The sequence below is a fragment of the Piliocolobus tephrosceles genome, chromosome 8 (genome assembly GCF_002776525.5).
Source record: "Piliocolobus tephrosceles isolate RC106 chromosome 8, ASM277652v3, whole genome shotgun sequence".
NCBI lineage: Eukaryota > Metazoa > Chordata > Mammalia > Primates > Cercopithecidae > Piliocolobus > Piliocolobus tephrosceles.
Window position 1 is genome coordinate 94,580,784 of NC_045441.1, and position 23,649 is coordinate 94,604,432.

The window sequence follows — 23,649 nt, forward strand, 5'->3', positions numbered from 1 at the left end:
GATGGTCTCGATCTCCTGACCTTGTGATCCGCCCGTCTCGGCCTCCCTAAGTGCTGGGATTACAGGCTTGAGCCACCGCGCCCGGCCTACTTGAGAGTCTTAAGTGGGAGAATCACCTGAGCCTGGGAGATTGAGGCTTCAGTGAGCCATGATCATGCCACTGCACTCCACCCAAGACTACAGGAGTGAGACCCTGTCTCCAAAAAAAAAAAAAAAAAAAAAAAAAAGGCAGTTCTCTCAGTGTGCAGTGAGACAGGTTAAAAAAAAAAAATAGAATAGTGGTTCTCATTCTAACATCTAGAAAACCATCAAGATACCATACACAAAGCTTAGATATCTGTGTGGTTATTAATTTATTTTCCTATCAGTTATGTTAATAGAGATAACGGAAGTATCCAGCTTTTCAATTTATCATCAGAAAAAATTTTGTTAAGTCTTATTTGATAAGTTGGTAAGTGCTTAGCTGATAAGTGCTTAGTTTAACCACTTCCTGTCTTAACAAAGTCTGAAAGAAGAAAATATCATCAAGATCTCTGAACTCAGCTTAGGACTTCTAAAATTAACATTTCTCTAAGATCTTCTTGTACCTAATATTTTTAAAAGTCTCATTCATATGCTGGCAAACCAGCCCCCAAATGAGATAAACACAGTACATCTTTAAAAATATTTAGATGTACAGCTGTCATGATTAAAGAGAATAAATCCAGAGTGAGTTAGCCACGACAATGGACAGCCACTGCAATGGCAGTCATGATCATGGTCATGCTGCTGCCCAACAGGAGGAATATTTAAGTCTCTAACTCATTTGATAAGAGAAATATGGTAAACTTCCAAAGGTACCAACCTACTAGTTTTAGGGGGACTCTGAATACTACACATAATATCAGTTGTAGACAACCAAAACAAATGAATGATTCCCAAAAAGTGAAATATATCCACTATGCTATTTATAACTGCTTATCTGGAAATGCTCAAGAAACTGACTTTGCAGTGACTAAATTGTTGCATGCCAATGTTAGAAAGGGGAGCTATATTACATCCAAGTTAGTTATGTGTAAAACATTTTTTTAAAAAAAGACTAAAGAAGAGAGAGATACAGACAGAATTCAACCCATTAAAAAACGAAAACAAAGCGTATTGTCTCTGGAAGAAGAATAGGTGATTGGAATAGAAAGGTTTCTCACTCAATGCCATGTTACTGTAAACTATTAAAATCTGGAAAACTCTCCCCAAAATTACAATCAACGAAACTGCTTAGTTCTACAATGCATGATAAACTTTATCCTAAGAGCACAATCACAAATTGATGAAATAGGTATTAGTGAAGGGGTTAACAAAGTGACAGAATAGTTACTTGCAGTATCCCTTTTCTTGATTAATTTAGTACCTTTCATCAGTTACACTCAATATTTTGATCACAGCTTTTTAACTTTTTCACATTTATTATAGGTATATATAAACTAGTAATATAACCCTTAAATGTTTTGAATATTCAAAATAATAATACAAGCTTGAGTTAGGTTTAATTTTTTTTAATGTTTGCTATATTTTCCTATTTGTTAGGTCTTCATTGATGGTACGACTATACAAACTATACAAAAAGCTATTTTTCTATAGTTGTATACAAAAAGTCATTTTTATATGGTACAAAAATGCACATGGTACATTGTACAAAAGTAGAATTACATACTATAATATACATTTTATTAACTTAAATAACAATGCCTATATGTTTTATTTTAGATAATTTTGGATAATTGAGGCAAGAACTTAGAAAAAAAATTATACAATTCATATGACATTTTAATACAGCCAATTCTGATCTAAAACGGTGATAAAAATAAATTAACCAATTAATACAAGTAAAATAGTACTTGAGAAATATAAAAGAAACCAAAATCAAGAAATCCTGGCCAGGTTCGGTGGCTCACACCTGTAATCCCAGCACTTTCGGAGGCTGAGGTCTGGCCAACATGGTGAAACTCCATCTCTACTAAAAATACAAAACATTAGCCAGGCATGGTGGTGCATGCCTGTAATCCCAACTACTTGGATGGCTGGGGCAGGAGAATCACCTGAACCCTGAAGGTAGAGGTTGCAGTGAGCTGGGATCGTGCCACTGCACTCTAGCCTGGGCAACAGTGCCAGACCCCATCCCCCCCTCCCCAAAAAAAAGGGTAATCCTAGCTAAATATGCTTTGGTATATTCATTCTCGTATAGATGTATTTATACATGACCCAAATAAACTTTATCGTGTCTATTTTTCCATTATCTATACTATTATAATTTATCAAAACAAAATCCATGAGGCTGTCACATTTAAAGTAATTCATACTCATTACCTGAGACTGAAGTGCCAGAAAAGGGATAGTGCCATCTCTATGCCATATAAAGCCTTAAATAAATACAAACCCTGATAAAAAGAAAGCAGCATGCCAGAGATCTCTGAAGACAGCGCCAACGCTGTGAGAGGTGCTTGTACCGTGGCTCTGAACTGCTCCCTCTTGTGTGTTATCTGTAGTACTAGAACCATCTCCTTCCCTATGTACTTCCAAATGGGCTGCTTTTCTTAATTTCCTTCGTCAGAAGAGATTAAGAATGGAAGGCAGCTTTAATATTTTAATAACCACTTTCTCAGTAGTACAATCAAAAATTTGGAAAACATAAACACAGGAACTTTACTTAATACATAATAAAATTTAGATTTACTAGATAAAATTTAATCCAAATATCATGATGCATATTCAAGACCAATTTCTAGAAATGTTAAGGTATTGGTCCTTGCTTATATTGGCAGGTCAGTGGACAGAAGGTTGTAAAGATTGCATTGGACGGATATTTACAAAAGCATTTCTTCCCTATTTGAATGCCACTTATCTGCAGATGAAGAAAGAAGAAAATTTAGATTGGAGAGAATTATAATCTAATTTATCAACATTGCTATTTATCTAATGTAGGTATTATCTTTTAACAATGAGATGGGCTTAAATCTCAGCATCCAAAAACTACAAATTTCACAATCTCTTAGCAATGATATTCAAAAGAGGACCTGCTCCAAAAGAGCCTTAAAATAAACTCCAGTGTGCTGAGTGGCTAGTGAGACATGCTATGTTTACTGAATCAAGGGTAATATTAAACGGATTCAAACAGAATTTAGTGGCAGGGTGTGGTGGCTCATGCCTGTAATCCCAGCACTTTGAGAGGCTGAGGTGGGAGGATGGCTTGAGCCCAAGAGTTCAGACTAGCCTGGACAATAAAGTGAGACCCTGTCTCTACAAAAAATAGGCCGGGCACGGTGGCTCACGCCTGTAATCCCAGCACTTTGGGAGGCCAAGGCGGGTGGATCACGAGGTCAGAAGACCAAGACCATCCTGGCTAACACAGTGAAACCCCATCTCTACTAAAAAAAATACAAAAAATTAGCTGGGCGTGGTGACGGGCGCCTGTAGTCCCAGCTACTTGGGAGGCTGAGGCAGGAGAATGGCGTGAACCCAGGAGGCGGAGCGTACAGTGAGCAGAGATCGCACCCCTGTACTCCAGCCTGGGCGACAGAGCAAGACTCTGTCTCAAATAAATAAATAAATAAATAAATAAATAAAATAAAAAATAAAAGAACTAGTCAGGTGGGGTGGCATACACCTGTAGTCCCAGCTACTCAGGAGGATGGGGTGAGAGGATCACTTGAGCCCAGGAGGTCCAAGCTGCAGTGAGCTGGACTCCAGCCAAGGTGACGGAGACAGTGAGACCCTGCCTCAAAAGAAAAAACAGAAAAAAACAAAACAAAACAAAACAAAACAGCATTTAGTAAATATAGTTCAACTGTAATTTTTTCTAGGTCTTTGTTTTTGCCAAAGCATCTTAGAAATACAAGATTTTATAAGTAGTAGGAATTATTAACAATCTAGCTAACATATATTGTCTACATAGATATTAAGTGACTAGAAATGAGTTTCAAGAAAAAAAGAAACAAACAAACAAAAACACAGGCATATTGTCTTAAAATGGCCTTGAAGCAAACATAGAAACTAAATCATTTGGTAATTGATTCTGAAGCTCAGTGGTTTTTTTGAAAGAGCAACCTTACAAGATAAGATTTTAGTCTATGAAGATAAGAGGAGCCAAGAATAATTGTGGATTCAAATTACATCAATGTACAAAAAGATTACTTTTTAAAAAACAGTACCTTCTTCTTTTACCCCCTGTACTTAGAGGAGGTTTGGGTGTTCTTGTGGAAACAATCTGGCAGTGCACAGTTCCCAGGAGCAGCATCAGCCATATCGGCCCAATCACCTCTGTCAGAGGTATGCTGTGTGGGCTAGAAGTGGAGCAGAATAATACTATTGCGGCAACTACAAAAAGGGAAAGAAAATACGCTTAATTATATATCTGACAGTCACCTCTTCAAAACTCTTAAAATTGTTTTTACATTATTTTTTGCCAAAATATTTTTCTAAATTTAAATGAGTTTAAAATATTACTACAGACAAGCTCTTTCAGACTGTTTTATTGTCTGCCACAGCCTAACCATGGTATTTAGTAATAAACTCTTGGAACAAGACAACACCCAACATAGCCTCTAAAGTACACCTCAATGCTGCAACGTAAATTAGATGCATATGAATTTAAGGACATTTCTAAGTAACATCACAGACAATCAGAGAACCACCCTAACCTCAAGTACATTATTTCTTTGTTTTACAAATAAGGAAATCTTATGATAAGTGTATATAATACAGCGATAAAGAGCTTCTTATTAATAGAGGTCTATCTCCTTAGAATTAATAACACATTTACTTAGGCATAGTTTCCAGAGAAACCACTAAACACCCATCAATGCTAACCATTACTACATGAAGGGAAATCTTGTTTTTGCCTACACAGCATCCCTTAGACTTTCTGAACATAAACTGTCTTTACCTTTGTCTCCCTCCTTTATCCATCAATCACATATTCTTATTTCTCCCACCACAGGGATAAACATGTAATCTAGGCTTGTCACAGTCTTAGTAAGTCTGAATACAAAAGTTTATAAAAAGATGGGCAAGTGACCTAAGCAGGGCCAATCAGTCTTTTTCAGGGACTAATATAGGTGCTTCAAGACCTTTCTCCTAGATCACAAACACTAAAGACTACGAAAAAATGAAATTGCTAGGGGCCACCTTAACCACCACCTAGAAAGAGCCAACCTAAGAATGTGACCAGCAAGACCAGAGTCAACAGCAAAAAGATATTATCTGAGCCTCTCAATCCAGCCATGCCTGAATCCACGGCCAGGGAGTACCTAAAATAAAATGTAAATATTAGAATATTTTTGGTTATTTTCTTAAGTGTGATCACTGTAATGTGGTTATATGTGCTTACTTTGAAGAAATGCATATTGATGTATTCAAGGGTAAAATGTCTCAATGTATATAATTTACTTAACAAAATAAGTAAACATCCCAAAATGTTAATCATTGGTAAATTAAAGACATGGGTATTTGGGTGTTTAGGGTGACCATATAATTTACCATCTAAACCAAGACACTTTTGAGAGTGAAAGGCACCGGACAACATGAGTAAACTTGGGGTTGGACAATCCCAGCCAAACTGGGACAAATGGCCACCCCAGCTGTTGTACTTTTCTATCTAGTTTCCTGGGTTTTTTTTAGTTTTTATGATAAACAGTAAAAATAACAACCAAAAAAAAACCAACTTCTTGCAAAAGCTAGTTTGCATTTAGTTTCTGCCACCTGCAATTCAAAGAATCCTGGTCTAACATACCAAAAGCTTAAAACACCACTTAATCTGCTAATATACTTAAAGAGTATCATGAAAACAAATTTCAGCTGTATATAACTATAAGTAATAAGGTTCCTTAAAAAGAAAAAAACAAAAATTTTAAAATGCCAATCATCTTTATGAATTACCCTGGAATTTAACCCAAATTCTCTAGTTCTTCCATAACAGTCTAGAATTTTGAAAAGCAGAGAGTCTTTTTTGTTTTTAATATGAATTCTAATGTGACTTTTATTAAGTTCTTTAATATTTTCGAGACTTGGTTTAATCTTCTGTTTATCTACATAGTACACAGCATACATATACATATAGTAGTACACAGGCACTATAATAGGTTTTAGGTGAAGTAATACATGTAAAACATTTTGAAAAGCTGCTTATACACAGTAAATGTACACTGAACACTGGTGAATAGCAGCTTTTTTTTTTTTTTTTTAGCTACCATTAACTCTAATTTTTCAGGCTGGAGTGCAGTGGCGTGATCTTGGCTCACTGCAGGCTCTGCCTCCCAGGTTCATGCCATTCTCCTGCCTCAGCCTCCCGAGTAGCTGGCACTACAGGTGCCTGCCACCATGCTCAGCTAATTTTTTGTATTTTTAGTAGAGACAGGGTTTCACCATGCCATTAACTCTAATTTTAAAAGGGGCAAATACAAATGCTTACTTAAGAAGTTCAGAGTTTCAGACCCAAAGGAGAATATCTTTTAAAACTTTAGGTTTTATATAACCTGTTGCTGGTTATTTATCTGAACTCTTTCAGCTCTGTGATCATCATTCTCTGTAATCCTAGGGCTGGGAGCATACAAATTATATTTTCCGTATATCTTAACAGGAAGTTATTACATACTGTGAAATTCTGATGACAAGGCATTAGAAAAAGAGGGAGGAGCCACTTTCTTCCTCTCTTTCTCCTTTTTTCTTTTGGCTGTATCTCTCCTAAAAGTGATCATGTCCCTCCCATGGTGTCAGTTCCTGAGAGAGTGGCTTTTCCTCCATGACTCTGGTATCACTTCTCCTTTTTGTTTTCCTCTCAAGTGAAGGTTTAGAAGATACACGGAGAGCCGGGCATGGTTGCTCCTGCCTGTAAACCCAGCACTCTGGAAGGCTGAGGTGGGCAGAACACGAGGTCAGGAGTTTGAGGCCTGGTCAATATGGAGAAACCCCATCTCTACTAAAAACACAAAAATTAGTTGGGCGTGGTGGCATGCACCTGTAGTCCCAGCTACTCGGGAGGCTAAGGCATAAGAATCGCTTGAACCTGGGAGGTGGAGGTTGCAGTGAACCAAGATCATGCTACTGCACTCCAGCCCGGGAGACAGAGCGAGACTCCGTCTCAAAAAAAAAAAAAAAAAAAAAAAAAAAGAAGAAGATATACAGAGAAAACATTCACTTATTTTATATAATGCTGAATTATACTTTTTGAGCATTTAATGAAGTCCTACGAACTAGGCAGTGCTGCTAGAGATTTCTGCTGGGGATCAACTAAGACAGAATGTTGTTGGGCACAAACATTTCCATGGCAGGACTTCACGTACTGGGCAAGTGGAACTCTAGGAGCAGGCTGGATGCAATGGCTCAACATCTGTAACCCCAGTACTTTGACAGGCGGAGGCAGGCGGACTGCTTTAGCCCAGGAGTTTGAGACCAGCCTGGGCAACAATGTGAAACCCTGTCTCTATAAAAAAAATTCAAAAAAATTAGCTGGGAATGGCGGGGGAACCTGTAGTTCCAGCTATGGAGGCGGAAGGTAGGAGGAATTATCGAGCCTTGGAGGTTGAGGCTGCAGCGAGCCATGACGATGCTGCCACACTCCAGCCTGAGCAACAGAGAGAAACCATGGTGGCTGATCCCTGTAATCCCAGCACTTTAAGAGGGTGAGGTGGGAGGATTACTTGAGGTCAGGAGTTCAAGACCAACCTGGGCAACATATTAAGACCCCATCTCTACAAAAATAAAAATAAAAAGAATTAGCTGGGCATGGTGGCGTGCTCCTATAGTCCTAGCTAGTTGGGAGGCTGAGGCTGGAGGATTGCTTGTGCCTGGGAGTTCAAGGCTGCAGTGAACTATGATCACACCATTGCACTCCAGCCTGAGCAACAGAGCAAGAAGACCCTGTGTCAAAAAAATAGAATAGAATATTATCTTCCATTTTTAGGACTGTTAATCTTTAAGATTCAGTGGCAATTAGGCAATGGAGAAAAAAAGACAAGACACAGTCTCTGCTCCCTATCCCTTGGTTTAGACCAGGGGTATCCAATCTTCTGGCTTCCCTGGGCCTCACTGCAAGAAGAATTGTCTGGGGCTAAAATTAATGATAGCTAACATAAAATACACTAACACTAATGATAGCTGATAAGCTTTAACAAAATAAATTTTAAAAATTCTCATAAGGTTTTAAGAAAGTTTATGAACCTGGGTTGGGCCACATTCAAAGCCATCCTGGACTGCATGTGGCCTATGGGCCATTGGTTGGACAGGTTTGGTTTAGAGAAAAGACGAGACATATAAAGAAACAATGAAAATACCTGTTATGAACCAAACTGTGCTCCTTTCATCCTCCCCACACAAATGCACATGCTGAATGAAGCCCTAACCCACAATGTGACTACATTTGGAGACAGGGCCTATAAGGAGGTAGTAAAGGTTAAAGAAATTCGTAAGAATAAGGCCTTAAACTGATATGACTCTTGTCCTTATATGAAGAGGCAGAGATACCAGAGTATTCTCTCTCTCCACTCACACACACAAGAAAGGCCCTGTGAAGACACAGCAAGAAGGTGGACATCTACGAGTCAGAGGCCTCATCAGACACCAACTCTCATATTGCCTCACTCTTGCACTTCCATCCCTCAGAATGGTGAGAAAACAAATTTCTGTTGTATAAGCCACCCAATCTGTGGTATTTTGTGATGGTAGCCCAAGGTGACTAATATAATACTTATGATTAACTGCTATAATATACATAAAAAAGATACATAACTACATTGGGGAGTTATGAAAGGGTTCTCAAAGAACGTGATGTCTGATGTCTAATCTAAGTTTGAGAGAAAACAGAGGATTGACTAAACAAAAGGGAAAAGGGCTACCCCAAGCAAAGGGAGTTGCATGTCTAAAGACATACAGGCAAAAAAACATGGAATGTTTAAGAAACAGCAAAGAGCTAGTTTAGCCTGGTTAGGGTGGGATAGAAATTCAAGGAGGGATTTGAAAACTCAGATTGCATCTTGAAAGCAGTAACTAGTGAGGTAATTTAGACCTTAAGCAGCTGGTTTGAATTAGTCATTTAATAGGTAAATGGACAGAAAGTAGATGATATAAGGTTTCCTGGCAGTAATCTTGGCAAGAAACTAGGCAACCAAGACATGGAGAAGTGGGGATAGAGCTGAGAATACATAGTTGAGATACTTAAAAAGCAAGTAATTGAAGTAAAAAACTATACATCGTTATATAAAACCAAATCTGACTGCATTTGATTCTTACTGCCTTTCTTTTTTTTTTTTTTTTGAGACAGAGTCTCCCTCTGTGGCCCAGGCTGGAGTGCAGTGGCGCGATCTCGGCTCACTGCAAGCTCCGCCTCCCAGGTTCACGCCATTCTCTTGCCTCAGCCTCCCAAGAAGCTGGGACTACAGGCGCCCGCCCCCACGCCCGGCTAATTTTTTGTATTTTTAGTAGAGATGGGGTTTCACCATGTTCGCCAGGATGGTCTCGATCTCCTGACTTCGTGATCCCCCCGCCTTGGCCTCCCAAAGTGCTGGGATTACAGGCGTGAGCCACCGCGCCCGGCTCTTTCTGCCTTTCAAGAAGTGGGAACACGAATGAGGACATAACTTAGAGCACTGCAGCACCCTGCTTTTACACAGGTTGCTGCAATGAAGATAGACATACAGTGGTTTTCAAAGCTAATGGCAGCCTGCCGAGGGTCATTAGAGTCACATCATGACTTTGGTACTGGCTGTGTGACTTTAAGAAAGTTAAGTCATTTCTCTAACTAAGCTTTACCAGGAGAATGTTTAGATAAGGGCCTTATGATTAAACTTTGGTTCTGAACTTAAAAATATCTAATTTAATGCCCAATCTAACCTGTGTTCCCTATTTAACTTAGAGGAACCAGTAGTAAATTTCAGACACAATATAATTATACAATGTCAGTGAACTTTTAGTTACATTGGAAACTTGTTTGTCATGGAATACTAGAAAGTAGCAATATTTTGAAAAGCACAATGCACTGTGATGTACAATTAATGGTACTGAATTACTCTTAACAAGCTATTGCAGTTTCTGACCACATTCAAATAAAGTTTTCTCCTCTAGGTAAGCCAGAAAACCTTTGAAAATAACTATACTTAAATTAAGTTCTCTTAAGTCCTTTTGAGAAGCAAACAAGAAAATGATAAAAATTATGATCACTATAACTAGAAAATATTGATAAGCAATATGTTCACTTCAGCAGTAATTATAATAGCAAAAAACAGTAATCAGCTTAACTGCCCAATATTGATGTAGGACAAGATTCTTTCTAGTAACTAAGAAGTTATATTTACAAAGACTCTGATACTTATTATGACATTAGGTAAAAAAAAAATGTAGCTGTTCACAAAAATAATCTCAACTATTTAAAAAGTATTATAAACTCAAAGGCAAGATGATGGGTAGTTTTTTTTTTCTTTAGCTTTTTCTACAATTTCCAAATTTTCTGCCATGAAAATATTATTATATCTTTAATCAGAAAACACACACATCCTAATAACAACCACAAAATCATCACAGTCCACACCCTTTTATGTATATAAGATGTAACCTGGCTTAGAAGAAACAACTTTATCTAAATAAAAGTCTGCAGTTGTTATTATATTGTCATTTATTTAAAATTATCTCTTATAATCTGTTGATAAAACAAATTTAAATAATCATTCAGGACTGTAACCATGGGTTTTTTTTTTTTTTTATAACATTAAAAAGACTGAAAGGACATCAACCAAATGAAAATAACCGCTTTGTTCACGTGATGGAATATGAATAGTTTCTTCGTTAGTTTCTAAATGCTCTACAGTGTTACACATGTTGTGTTATATACTGCTGCTAAGACTATGCAGTAGAATGTTGTGTTAGGAGGCACCATAAGAACTGTTAAGTGTGTGGTTCTGGGATCAGAATGCTTAGACTTGAACCTGGACTCTACCATACTTGATGACTGCATGGCTTTGGGCCCTTAAGTCATTCAGGTCCCACAACTATAAGTGAAGCGTAATAACAGTCCCTATACTTCACTGGGTTGATGTGAGAATTAAATGAGAATCTAGAAAACACCTAGCAGAGTGCATGGTATACAGAATTTTGATAAAGTATAAGGACAGCTCAGATCACAGTGGTAAAAGGCACAGAAAAAAGAAACTATACTTAAGGCAGGAATAATAAACTTGTAAAGGTTTTATTTTTTAAAGACTGGTATGTATGTATGTGTGGAAGATGCATTTTGATGAGGTTTTTTTCCTAATTTTAAAAAATCTTCTCAATTTCTATTTTTCTTTTAACCATCTACAGATTCAAATATTCATAAAATTATATTGGAAAATAACTTTGTTTTCTCAAATATTTTTAATGCCAAATCAATTATGAGATTTATTATTAACATACTTATATATCATACTCAGTAGTAGTTAGCATATGTTTAAAACAAAGCCTTATTAAACCTGACAATATAACATTCTGAAAGGTGAAAGCAAATATCACTTAATTATACCTTGAAGAAGATAAAGGACAAGAAGCCAGAAAAAGATGACCTTTGATGTTACTTGTAACCACCACCGGAAGAAAAAGGGGAAAAATACAACTCGAACAATTCCCTTTCTGGTCAGGGAAGTCCAAGGACTTTCAGGCTTTGCCTTTGCAAATGCAGACCCTGAAAAAAGTAAAATAGGACAACAGAGTATATTTACATATTATTATTTAATTTCTTTAAAGAAAAGGATTTCAATGTTTGAAAAACATGACCACAGAATTTTATTCTGTATTATACTATGAGTCAGAAATGTCCAATTTATAGGTACTCTAAATATTTTGAAAAAAATATTTTTTGAAATAACAGAATTTCTCCCACATATTTTATAAATACAGAACGATATTCAAATGTCGGTTCTAGTTAGCAATTACAAATTACCACTTTAATTGTCTTTTTGTTTTTTTGTTTTTGAGACAGGATCTCACTCTGCTGCCCAGGGTGGTATCCAACTCCTGGGTTCAAAAGATCCTTCTGCCTCAGCTTCCCAAGGTGCTGGGATTATAGGTGTGAGCCATTGTACCTGGTCCCATTCTCTCTTTTTAATACTATTCTTGTCTTCATCAAGGTTCACAATGTTTTTATTTCTAAAAAGATAGACAGACAGATACATATCTGACATAGTTTGGAATATTTGTCCCTGTCCAAATCTGACGTTAAATTGTAATCTCCAATGCCGGAGGCAGGGCCTAGTGGGAGGTGTATGGGTGATAAGGGTGAATCCCTCAAGGCTTGAGGCTGTCCTCGAGATAGTGAGTGAGTTCTCAGGAGATCTGGTGATTTAAAAGTATGTGGCACCTCCTCGCTACCACTCTCTGGCTCCTGCTCTGGCCATGTGATGTGCCTGGTCCCGCTTGCCTTCTGCCATGGGTAAAGCTTCCCGCGCCAGAAGCAGGTGCTGGTGCTGTGCTTTCCGTACAGCCTGCAGAACCATGAGCCAAATTAAGCCTCTTTTCTTATAAATTACCCAATCTCAAGTATTTCTTTATAGCAATGCAAAACAGCCTAATACAATATTTAAACCTATTTTGAATTCTGTTTCTTCCAGAACAATGTCTACTTGTAGTAAACATTTATTTATCCAAGACTCACCTCTTACAAGATCAACATCTATGAGGTCTGGTTTCACATGTGCTGTTTTCTTTGGTTTATTCCTTAGCCCCTATAATATATCAAAAGAAGTATTGGAATTGTGTATATACTTAAATCTAGAACAGGAGAAAATCAATTTCTCAAAATTTCAATTTAAAATAAAATTGTTAATAGTACCAACAAAATGTAACACATTATGCATTTGTTACAAATGGAACACAATTACAGTATTGTAATAAATTTTATTATTGTTCAAAAAGATATATTTAGAGATGTGTATAACATGCCAGGCCGGTTTATTACCAACAGTAAAATTCTAATACAAATACTATTACTACCAAGCAAATTTAGGTGTACAGCTTTAGGTGTAGAGGGAACTGCATTGGCCCCATATTGGCATTTGGAGAATGTTGAGGCTAGCTAGGGGAGCAGCAGCCCTGAAGGAACCTCAAAGTGTGGTGCTGTAGGCATTATTTCAGAAAGCGGTAAATCACACAGCTGAGGACCAGAAGGGATGCAGACTTCTCAGCAGACGCCAATCAGCTGAGAGCCAGGCAGGATGATGCACTACTCAAGGATGATGGTTGCCATTATGTTCACATGTCAACCCCTCATCAGACCACAAATGCCACCTCATCACCTCAGAACTTAGACACCATAACCAGGAAGGGGTGAGGGAGAGGCAGTTGTCATAAACTGAATTCATTTAAACTTGAAATTATTGAACACTGAGTAAAATTAAGTTTCTGCTATCAGTATATAGAGTGAAGTGGGGGAAGTAGATCAAAACTAGTGGAAAAAAAAAACCTATAACAAAATTAATTACTTTATTACTTAAGACTAGAATATTAAGAATTGGAAGAGCTAACAAAGAGAAAACAAACAAAAAACAAAAAGAATTGCAAGAGCTTAAGCTAAACTCTTCAGGAGCCAAGTACTGCGAGACGACACAAGTGTTTAGATGATTTGTTTTTTATTCATTCAATTAAGCAAGTAACTGTGCACTAAATCCTGTCTCTGGTCCTAATTCAAGTAACAATGACAACCCCCAACAAAGTAAAAATCTGATTAAGTATTCTGTTTGCATCTAAAACAAAGAAGAGAACCATATTTGAGGTCAGAATTAACTGAGGTGTCTAAACCAAAAATGTGACCTGAAACCAAGATGTAATTAATCTTTGAATCCCTTCAAATAGTTCTGTCTGAAGTTGCAAACCACCCAGAGATACAAAAAACAAAAATGAAGGAGAAAGGGTAAAAGTTAAAGAAACAGCAATGAAAATTTTATATATAGTTGACCCTCATATTCTCAGATTCCACAATTGCAAACACATCTACTTGGTAACATTTCTTTGTACCCCCAAATCAATGTTCACGGTGCTTTTGCCCTAATTTGCAGGCATGCATGGAGTAGAAAAAAAAAAAAATTGAGTCACCCAACGTGCATGTTCCCAGCTGAGGTCAAACAAGGTGATGCTTTAACCTTCCTGTTTCAGCTCTGATTACTGTAAACAGTGTCCTTTGTTGGTGTTTTTCACATTTTTGTGCTTTTTGTTGGCAATCCTGTTGTTCAAGATGGCCCTTAAGTATAAGTATAGTGCTTAAAACACTGTCTCGTGTTCGTAAGTGCAAGAAGGCTGTGATGTGCCTTATAGAGAAAATGTGTTAGATAACCTCTGTTCACCCAGGCACAGTGGCTCACACCTTTAATCCCAGCACTTTGCGGCAGCCAAAGTGGGCGGATCACTTGAGGCCACGAGTTTGAGACCAGCCTGGCCAGCATGGTGAAACTCCATCTCTACTAAAAATACAAAAAATTAGCTGGGCATGGTGGCACCTGCCTGTAATCCCAGCAACTTGAGGAGGCTGAAGCACAGAGAACTGTTTGAACCCAGGGGTTGGAGGTTGCCATAAACCAAGGTCATGCCATTGCACTCCAGCCTGGTGACAAAGCAAGACTCTGTCCCAAAAAATATAAAGTAAAAACTAAAAACTAAAAAAATAAATATAACCTCTGTTAAGGTATGATTTACAGTGCTGTTGGCCATGAACTGTTAATGAATCAAAAATATATATTAAATAAGGTGTCTTTAAACAGAAATACACATAAAACAAGGTACTTCCCCAGGCAGTAATGGTTCAGTATTCACTCATTCAGTGTTCATGGGTGACTTCATAGAACATAGCTACCCCAAATAATGAGTATGGGCTGTATCTGTACATTATTTCTGATTTTACTGTCACTATAGAGTGGCTGATGGATTAGAAATCATTCCCAAGATTTTGCATATTGGAGAGGCAACAGTAATAATACATATTTAAACAAAAATTCATTAATAAAGCACTATTTAGATTTGGTATTAAGTTGATTACAGTAAGATTTTACCTTTATTACTGTAAAAATATTTGAAAACACTAACACATTTTAATTTACTTGTTTTTTATAAATTGCTTCCCTAACAACTTGAAAGTAACCTTATTGCCAATGTCTTCCAACTAATCTGAATCTTTATTGCTGTATACCTAAAATTTTTAACAAGAGTATTTTAAGAACTAAGAGTCCCTATAGGAGAAACAGTAAGTTTTCTTGATTTGTGCAAATATTGTTTTTCAATATGCTTCTTCTAATCGACCTTGTTTATATGGGGTTCATTTCCAATTTTGTATTCTATTAAAATATATTTATTTTGAGCTATATTGTAGAGCTATACCCTAATAGCCAGTTTCAATAAAATTTTCCCTCTAAGGTAGCTTATCAAGATAATTTAAAGGTTTAAAAAGAAAAACAAAAAAAGCAAAAAAAAAAAACAAAACAGAAGGCCAGGTAAGGTGGTTCACACCTGTAATCCCAGCACTTTGAGAAGCTGAGGTGGGCAGGATCACCTGAGGTCAGGAGTTCAAGACCAGCCTAGCCAACATGGTGAAACGCCATCTCTACTAAAAATACAAAAATTAGTCGGGCGTGGTAGTGGGCACCTGTAATACCAGCTACTTGGGAGGCTGAGGCAGAAGAATCGCTTGAACCCAGAAGGCAGAGGATGTAGTGAGCTGAGATCGAATCTACAATTATTTTATTCACAAAAATAAAAGAAAGCATCAAGATACAAACATTCATAAAGTCTGATTTTAATTAAGTAGATATTTTACACTGGAAAATTTTCAATTGGCTTGAGATAAACCACATTCACACAAAGTAGCATAGCTTTCAGTACTGTTTGAACTGTTAAACAGTTTAAATGAACAAATAAAAAGTGAAAAGGTTTTTTTTTAAAAGGAATGAGATTATTAAAACTACTAATTTATGCACAAACTAGAAAGTAGAAACAAGCAGCACAAATGCAATTAATACCAATAACAAAAATATTTTATTTATTAAATATAATTTAAACTCTTATAGTATGTTCCTATAGTGAAATGACTCAAACACAGTAGTATAAAGTTTTTTATTAAAAAAAAAAAAAATTCTCTAAGTACACAGATAATGTTGGGCCAACAAAACTGAAATGGGCTGTTTAAGTTTAGAAAGTGCTTCTGTTATCTAGACGTCTGTGTATTATTAATATTTAGACTCCATCAAAGTACATAAACAGTTTCATTTACTAGAAATCTTGTTTAGTTCTCCCATCCCCCTTTTTCTCTGTAATGACTTTATAAGCTTTTTGGTGAAGCTTTAAAAGTCTAGTAGATAGTAAAACAGGAAAAACTTCCAAATTTACTTTTAAATTTTGGTCAAGGTAATCAGAAAAAAACAAAGTTTTTAGTTATAATTTCTAAAATAGTTATGAAAAAATAATTTGCAACTTACAAAAGATTTTACGCTTTAGCAATATCAACTCTGGGTCTTTAATTGAAAAATAAACATTTCAAAAAATATATTTTCATGTCTTTGATTTCTCTAGTAGCTGCTCACAGCTTTGACAACTAATGAAAGAATCAATTACATGGGACAAACTCAATACATTTGGTACACTGTTCTCTAAACAACAGGTAGAGTGTTTTTTTTTAATCGAATATTAACATTAATACACCACAGTTATGTACCTCTCTAACTTCCTTAGAATAAATACAAAATTATTTTACACTATAATTTGCCTTCATTAGAACGCTTAGTAAGAATGAAATGTGCTTTTAGGCTTGTTAACAAATTGATCCTTTTAATTAAAAATAACAAGAGTAGGGAGGATAAGTTGATTATGTATGTATGTATGTATGTATGTATGTATGTATGTATGTATGTTTAAAAATTTTTAGAGACAAAGTCTCACTCTGTTGCCCAGGCTGGAGTGCAGTGGTGTGATCATGGCTCACTACACCCTCAAACTCCGGGGCTCAAGTGATCCTCCTGGCTCAGCCTCTCAGGTAGGTGGGACTGCAGGTACGTCCCAGCTAATTAAGAAAAATAATTTTTTTTTTTAGAGATAGTGTCTCATTTTGTTGCCCAAGCTGGTCTTAACTCCTGGACTCAAGCAATCCTCCCACCTTGGCCTCCTACAGTGTTGGGATTTCAGGTGTGAGCCAGATAAACTGATTAATGGGTAGAGTGCATATTATTCAAGTGATGGATACTCCAAAAGTTCTGACTTGACTACTACACAAGCTATGCATGTAACAAAATTGCACATGTACTCCATGACTTTGTACAAACAAAAAGGAAAAAATACATAAAAGTCTATAATTCAGTGGTTCTAAGTACATCCACAATATTGTGCAACCATTACCACTATCTGGTTTTAGAAATTTTTTATCACCCCAAAAGGAAAAAAAAAAAATAACGAGAACAAGTTTTCTTTAATTTTGTCTTATTTTTATCTGTATTTTTAAAGACTAGTCAAGTGCAATAGTGGGAAACAGGGAAAGAGTGAAACAAGGAGTTCATCTGATCTGTAACTGACTGTGAACAATCGAGATAACTTGCTACTTTCAGACCTGCCAAAAGAGCAAGTTTTTAGGTTTTTAATTCTTCAATTACTATTACAAGGTATTATCTTTAAAGGGAGACATACTTCAGAAAGAAGATGTAGGTCCTAACTTTCCCTAAGATCAACCTGTTAGTAGCACCAAGTAGTAACTAATATAATCCTTCTTCACCCTAATCTCTATTTAGGATTTAAAACAGTTCTTTTTAAAAAGAGGAGATTACATAAGTAATGCAGTAATTTGTGAACAGCTCCCAAAAACTAAAAAAATTATTTATATATATTTTTTCTGAGGCTTTTAAATTCCAAATGTGTCAACCTGATAACATAACCTCTCAAGGTACTTAATATCTCCTGTCCAACGAGTTAAAGGCTTTCTAACTGTCAAAGAGAATAAAAGGTATTATGGCATCTTACTAGACCTCTCTGCTGCTCTTTATTTGCTTGACTATCCCAACTCTTCTTCCCACTCTCTCCATACTATTTTCTCATGGATCTCCTACTTTTCTTTCCTTCTTTACTTGCATCTCTTTATTTACCTACCTATTAAATGTTAGCTTATTTCCCAATGCTCTGTTCTCAGCCCTATTCTTTCATCATTCAACAGAAATCTACTCATTCCTATGGCTATATCTATATAATGTTTTATATACATATGTATGTATCACAAACACATACCTATACATATTTACTTTATAAACTGAGAACTCTTAAATGTTCCTCCCAAGTACCAAATAGATATTTCTATAACAAAATTCTAAATGTGCTCTTCTTCCAGTATTTCCGATCATCCTTAGTGCCGCCTGAGTACATTTGTTAAAATATAAGCTTCTGCTTAAAAATCTTCCAATATCTCCCCTGTTGTTTTCCAGATTATGTCTAAACTCTTCGGCAAGGCACTCAAGCCCCTTCATAATCTGACTTCCATTTTCTAGTTTTACTCCTAATGACACTACTGTCCTTCCTCTATCCAACATTTTACCAAATCAAACCACTTGAGGAGCCCTGCCTCAGTCACGTTTCTTCCACCCTTTACATATATTTCCATCTGCTCTTCATCTGTCTGAAATGTCTTCCTTAAGTTAATGAACTGCTTCCTCTATGAAATCTTTCCCAATCTCCCCAGGCTTGTCTCCCCTCTCACTCTCCTATAGAGTTTTAGACATGCCTCTCTTAAAGGAATTTATCTCACGTGTAATTATGTATCTCCCCTACAAAACTATAATCCGTTTTATCTTTCTGTCCCATGACTTAATCCTATATTTTACACACACCACAACTTTGTTAAATGTATTAATCCTTCCTCAAAAGTTTAGAGATTATCATTGCCAAATGGGAAAGAACCTTGCTCTTTATTACAAGTGACTAAGTAGTCTAAACATTAACAAATTTTTGGACCGATTTTTAGTAACTATAGAGACTGGTTTTCAATCTAATGTAAACCTTTTTATACAAAACAGAAAATGTCAAGTAACTAAAGTAATATTGTCTGTGCCCAGATTAAATTTAGCTCGTGCAGAAACACACTGATTAGTATCTATGCAAATGAAAAATACAAATCTTATTACCAATAAAGAGTGCTGAGAAACAATAAATTCAGTTGAAAAACAGTTTTCATGCTAGCGAGGTAATCTATGAGAATATTTTATCAGCCTAAGAGATGTGGTTACATGTTCAGGAAGAAAATGCCTACTACAAAAACATTTTAATTAGTGCTTTACTGTCCTAAATTCTTTTTTTAAATGACCAACTTTTCAGTGACTCTTTCTGAGTCCAAGTCAATCTGTTAGTAGCACCAAAAAGCAGATCTCAATTAAGCAGAGAAGCATTTGCACAGGATCACTCAGGCGGGAAAAATCCTGAAACACTTACCAGTTTAATAAACTGTACAGAGCAATGACAGCATCAAAAGGGAGGAAAAGCAAACTAGAAGTATAAGGTGACAAGTGAAAGGGGAAAAAAGCTGACAAAAAAAATAGTCATTAGAAATTCAATTTTAAAAGAACAGAAAGATGATAAAAAGAAAAAAACCACCATCAGAAGTAAACGTGACTATGGTAAATAAAGCTTACTCCTTTCTTTAAAAACTTCAATAGAATAGTAATTTATATCTTAAAAGTACATGAAAAAAACACTACAGAAAATGTAATTAATAATTCATAGAACTATGTTTCAAAATAAACAAAATGAAATAAACTCGTTACCTTGATTTCTCTCTGTTCAACAGATTTTTCCCATATTTGTTGATCATATGCTCCAATCTATGAAAAGAAGACAACACTACATTAAATGATCACTGCTGGTACCCATCAAATAGGTATAACTCTGCTTGAAATATAAGCGACTCAGTATTCATTCAGCACAGATTAGATTTAGCCCTATCTCAGACTTCTCAGATCAGTATTGTATTATTGCAGTGGTTCTCAAAGTATGATTTCAGGACCAGCAGTATTAGTGTCACCTTGGAACTTGTTAGAAATGCAAACACTCAGGCTCCACTCCAGAGTTACTGAATCAGAAATACAGGAGTGAGGCCCCAAAACCTATGTTTTAAAAAAATCCCTCTTGAATAGAGAGGGAACAACACGCACTGGGGCCTACTTGAGGGAGGAGGTTCAAAGGAGGGTGAGGTTAAGAAAAAAAACAAAAAACTATCAGGTACTATGCTTAGTACCCAGGTGACGAAATAACCTCTATACCAAACCCCCAAGTCATGAGTTTACCTATGTAACAAACCTGGACATGTATCCCTGAACCTAAAATAAAAATTTAAAAGCTCTTTAAAATCCCTCTTGATGATTCTGATGTTGAAAACCACTACCCTAGGGAATCCTTAATTGTAAATAAACACAATTGCTACAGCTCTGTTACATTTGGGGAAAAACTTTCAAGTGATAAATTCTTTATGGCATTATTTTTAAAGAAAAGTACTAATATTCTATACAATTAAAAATTTATAAACATGCAGACCACAATTACCACTTAAAGTTTAAACTGGAAAACAAAGTTGTGAAATGATTGAAGACACAGGAAAATAATTATGAAGCAGAATTTCTTATAGCTTCTATTTTTATTTATTCTTAGATGCTGGAAAGTTCTCTGAACTAAACCTTCAACAGGGCAGGATGACCAAATCATTCTTTATTGCTCCCATCCAAGTTATTTCCTATTAGCTCCTACTGTCTCCAGTTTCCACTTAATTCCCCATATCCAAAAGGACACTGAAATGGGTCAATAGCATACAATTGTGACTAGGAATTTTCATTATTTGCATTAACTGAAAATTAGAATCCTAACAAATTAAAAATATTTCATATAACTACACTTAAGAGACTAGAGACAGAAAATGACCAAACACAGACAAAGATATTATAAGAAAATACAGGAAGAAAGAGTATTTTCTGACTCACAACATAATTTACCCTAAAGTCCTTTACTCTACACATTATTTTTTAAATCTCAATTTCAAGAACTGAGAAATTGAGAACACCAGAATGGTTTAAACATAGAGGTAAAATAAAATAACTTAAGTGACTCGATAAGAGCCTTTAATGTCTGTTATTCTCTCTTTTTTTTGAGATGAGTCTCATTCTGTCGCCCAGGCTGGAGTGCAGTGGCACGATCTCGGTTCACTGCAACCTCCGCCTCCTGGGTTCAAGCGATTCTCCTGCCTCAGCCTCCCGAGTAGCTGGGACTACAGGTGCGTGCCACCACACCGGGCTAACTTTTTCTATTTTTAATAGAGACGGTGTTTCACCGCGTTAGCCAGGATGGTCTCTATCTCCTGACCTCGTGATCCACCTGCCTCGGCCTCCCATAGTGCTGGGATTACAGCCGTGAGCCAACATGCCCGGCTAGTCACTCTTATACATTATCTTGCTCATATTAATTCTTCTGGTCCTGTAAATCCTATTCTCTTTTTTACCATTTTCCTATGACTCTTTTATTTTAAAAATCATATTATGGCTGAGTGCAGAGTGGCTCTTGCCTGCAATCCCAGCACTTTGGGAGGCTGAGGTGAAGAGAATCGCTTGAGCCCAGGAGTTTGAGACCAATCTTGGCAATGTAGTAAGACCCGTCTCTACAAAAAATTATAAAATTAGCTGGGTGTAGTGGCACATGCTTGTAGTCCTAGCTACTTAGGAGACTGAGGTGGGAGGATTGCTTGAGCCTGGGAGGTTGAGGCTGCAGTAAGCCATGATCATGCCACTGCAGCACTCCAGCCAGGGAAGCAGAGAGTATCCTGTCTCAAACAAAAACCAAACAACAACAAAATCGTGTTATACCTCCAAAATTAAAATATTGTAACACCTAGACCAAACAACATACTTGTATGTAACTAAAACTGCCATGAGTCTCTATGAAGCAGGATTAAGAAACTCTAGGTAAACAACAACCAACTAGTTAGTCCTAATGGTAGAGCTGACCTGAGGTGACTAGTTGCCCCTTATCCTCTTAAATTCTAAATTCAATCAATCAATCATCTTCCTTAAAATCAGAAAAGGTAAGTATGGGAACATAGATTCCACATGAATAATTCTGCTCTAATTGAGTAATTCAGAATAACTGGGCTTATGCAAATAAAAAATTTATTTTTTAGGCCAGGTGCGGTAGTTTGTTTTTTAGGCTGGGTACAGTGGCTCATGCCTGCAATCGTAGCACTCTGGGAGGCCGAGTCAGAACTGCTTGAGCCCAGGAGTTTAAGACAAGCCTGAGAAACATGGCAAAACCCCGTCTCTTCAAAAAACACAATAAATTAGCTGGGCATGGTAGTGCGCCCTTGTAGTCCCAGCTACTCAGGAGGCTGAGGTGGGAGGCTCGCTGGAGCCCAGGAGGTCGACGCTGCAGTGGGCCATGATCATGCCACTGTACTTTGTCTGGGTGACAGAGTGAGACCCTGTCTCAAAAAAAAAAAAAAAAAAAAAAGTGTAACATTTCAATGCACTGCATACTTTTCAGTAAAATACTACTTAAAACTAATAAAGAATATGTACCAATATGTTTTAATAACTACTTCAGCAGTATTTTGTTTTCATATACAAAAGGGTGCCTAACTTGTCTACAAAAGAACTATTTTTATTTCTAGGTGACTCAAGAATGTGAATGTGTAGATATATGTCCTATAATCCTAAAATCAGGAAAAATAAAATAATCCTATTCAACAGACCAAATCGGAAATGCATGTCAATCTTTGGCATAACTAGGTTCAGTGTAACTCCAGCATGGTACTCAATAGGCCCCAGGCTTTTAAAGGTACAGAAAGCCTAAGAAACTCCACAGTGAAGCAGTAGGTAAAGTGGAAATGCTTCCTGAAAGCTGACATAGTTCACTGTAAACAGCAAAATGCAATCCTAAAGGTGGGTTGATAGACATTCCTATTAAAAAAGACACAGGATAAAATGGTTTGTTTTACTGGAAAGACACATTTATTCAAAGATTTGATAGGTGAGAGGAAGGGCAACTTTTACTATTAATAGAATGTCTCATGGTGTCGGGGCGGGGTCTTAATTTTCTTAAGCTAGATAAATTTCATTTTCAATTACAGCAATTAAATGTCTGTAAGTGCAGGAATCAGTTCTCCTTTGCAGCAGACTTCTTTTGTTTTGGTAATATTACCAAATAGGCCAGGCACAGTGGCTCACACCTGTAATCTCAGCACTTTGGGAGGCCAAGGCAGGCAGATCATGAGGTCAGGAGATGGAGACCATCCTAGCCAACATGGTGAAACCCTGTCTCTAAAAAAAAAAAAAAAAAAAAAAAAAAAAAAAAAAAGCCAGGCGTGGTAGTGGAGACCTGTAGTCCCAGCTACTCAGGAGGCTGAGGCAGGGGAAACGCTTGAACCCGGAAGGTGGAGGTTGCAGTGAGCCAAGATCGCACCACTACACTCCAGCCTAGTGACAGAGTCTCAAAAAAAAAAAAAAAAAAAAAAATTCCACCAGAATGAACATTTTAGTTACTTAGGCAAACAGACTACTTTTTTGGAGAAAACTGTGAGGATGCTGGTTAACCTAAATGCAGGTGTCTCAGAAGGAGATGTTTAGAGTTTTGCTTAATAATGTATATGCCTTTAACAAATTACCCTTACAT

The 23,649-nt window shown here is 36.7% G+C and overlaps 1 protein-coding gene across 6 annotated transcripts in view; it reads right to left on the reverse strand.

Moving 5' to 3' along the window:
- Window positions 1-23,649, reverse strand: part of PHTF2 (putative homeodomain transcription factor 2) — a 158,262-nt gene that overhangs the window by 43,631 nt on the left and 90,982 nt on the right. For 4 of the 6 annotated variants that reach the window (XM_031936058.1, XM_023193481.3, XM_031936057.1 and 1 more), the window contains exons 3-7: window positions 19,767-19,823; window positions 12,647-12,716; window positions 11,519-11,677; window positions 4,185-4,350; window positions 2,414-2,578 (exon numbers count right to left, since the gene is read on the reverse strand). In XM_031936058.1, coding sequence (XP_031791918.1) covers window positions 2,414-2,578; window positions 4,185-4,350; window positions 11,519-11,677; window positions 12,647-12,716; window positions 19,767-19,823 — 617 coding nt within the window. Of the gene's footprint in view, window positions 1-2,413; window positions 2,579-4,184; window positions 4,351-11,518; window positions 11,678-12,646; window positions 12,717-19,434; window positions 19,447-19,766; window positions 19,824-23,649 lie in introns of all 6 variants that reach the window. The other 2 variants (XM_023193480.3, XM_023193483.3) reach the window with 2 other exon arrangements.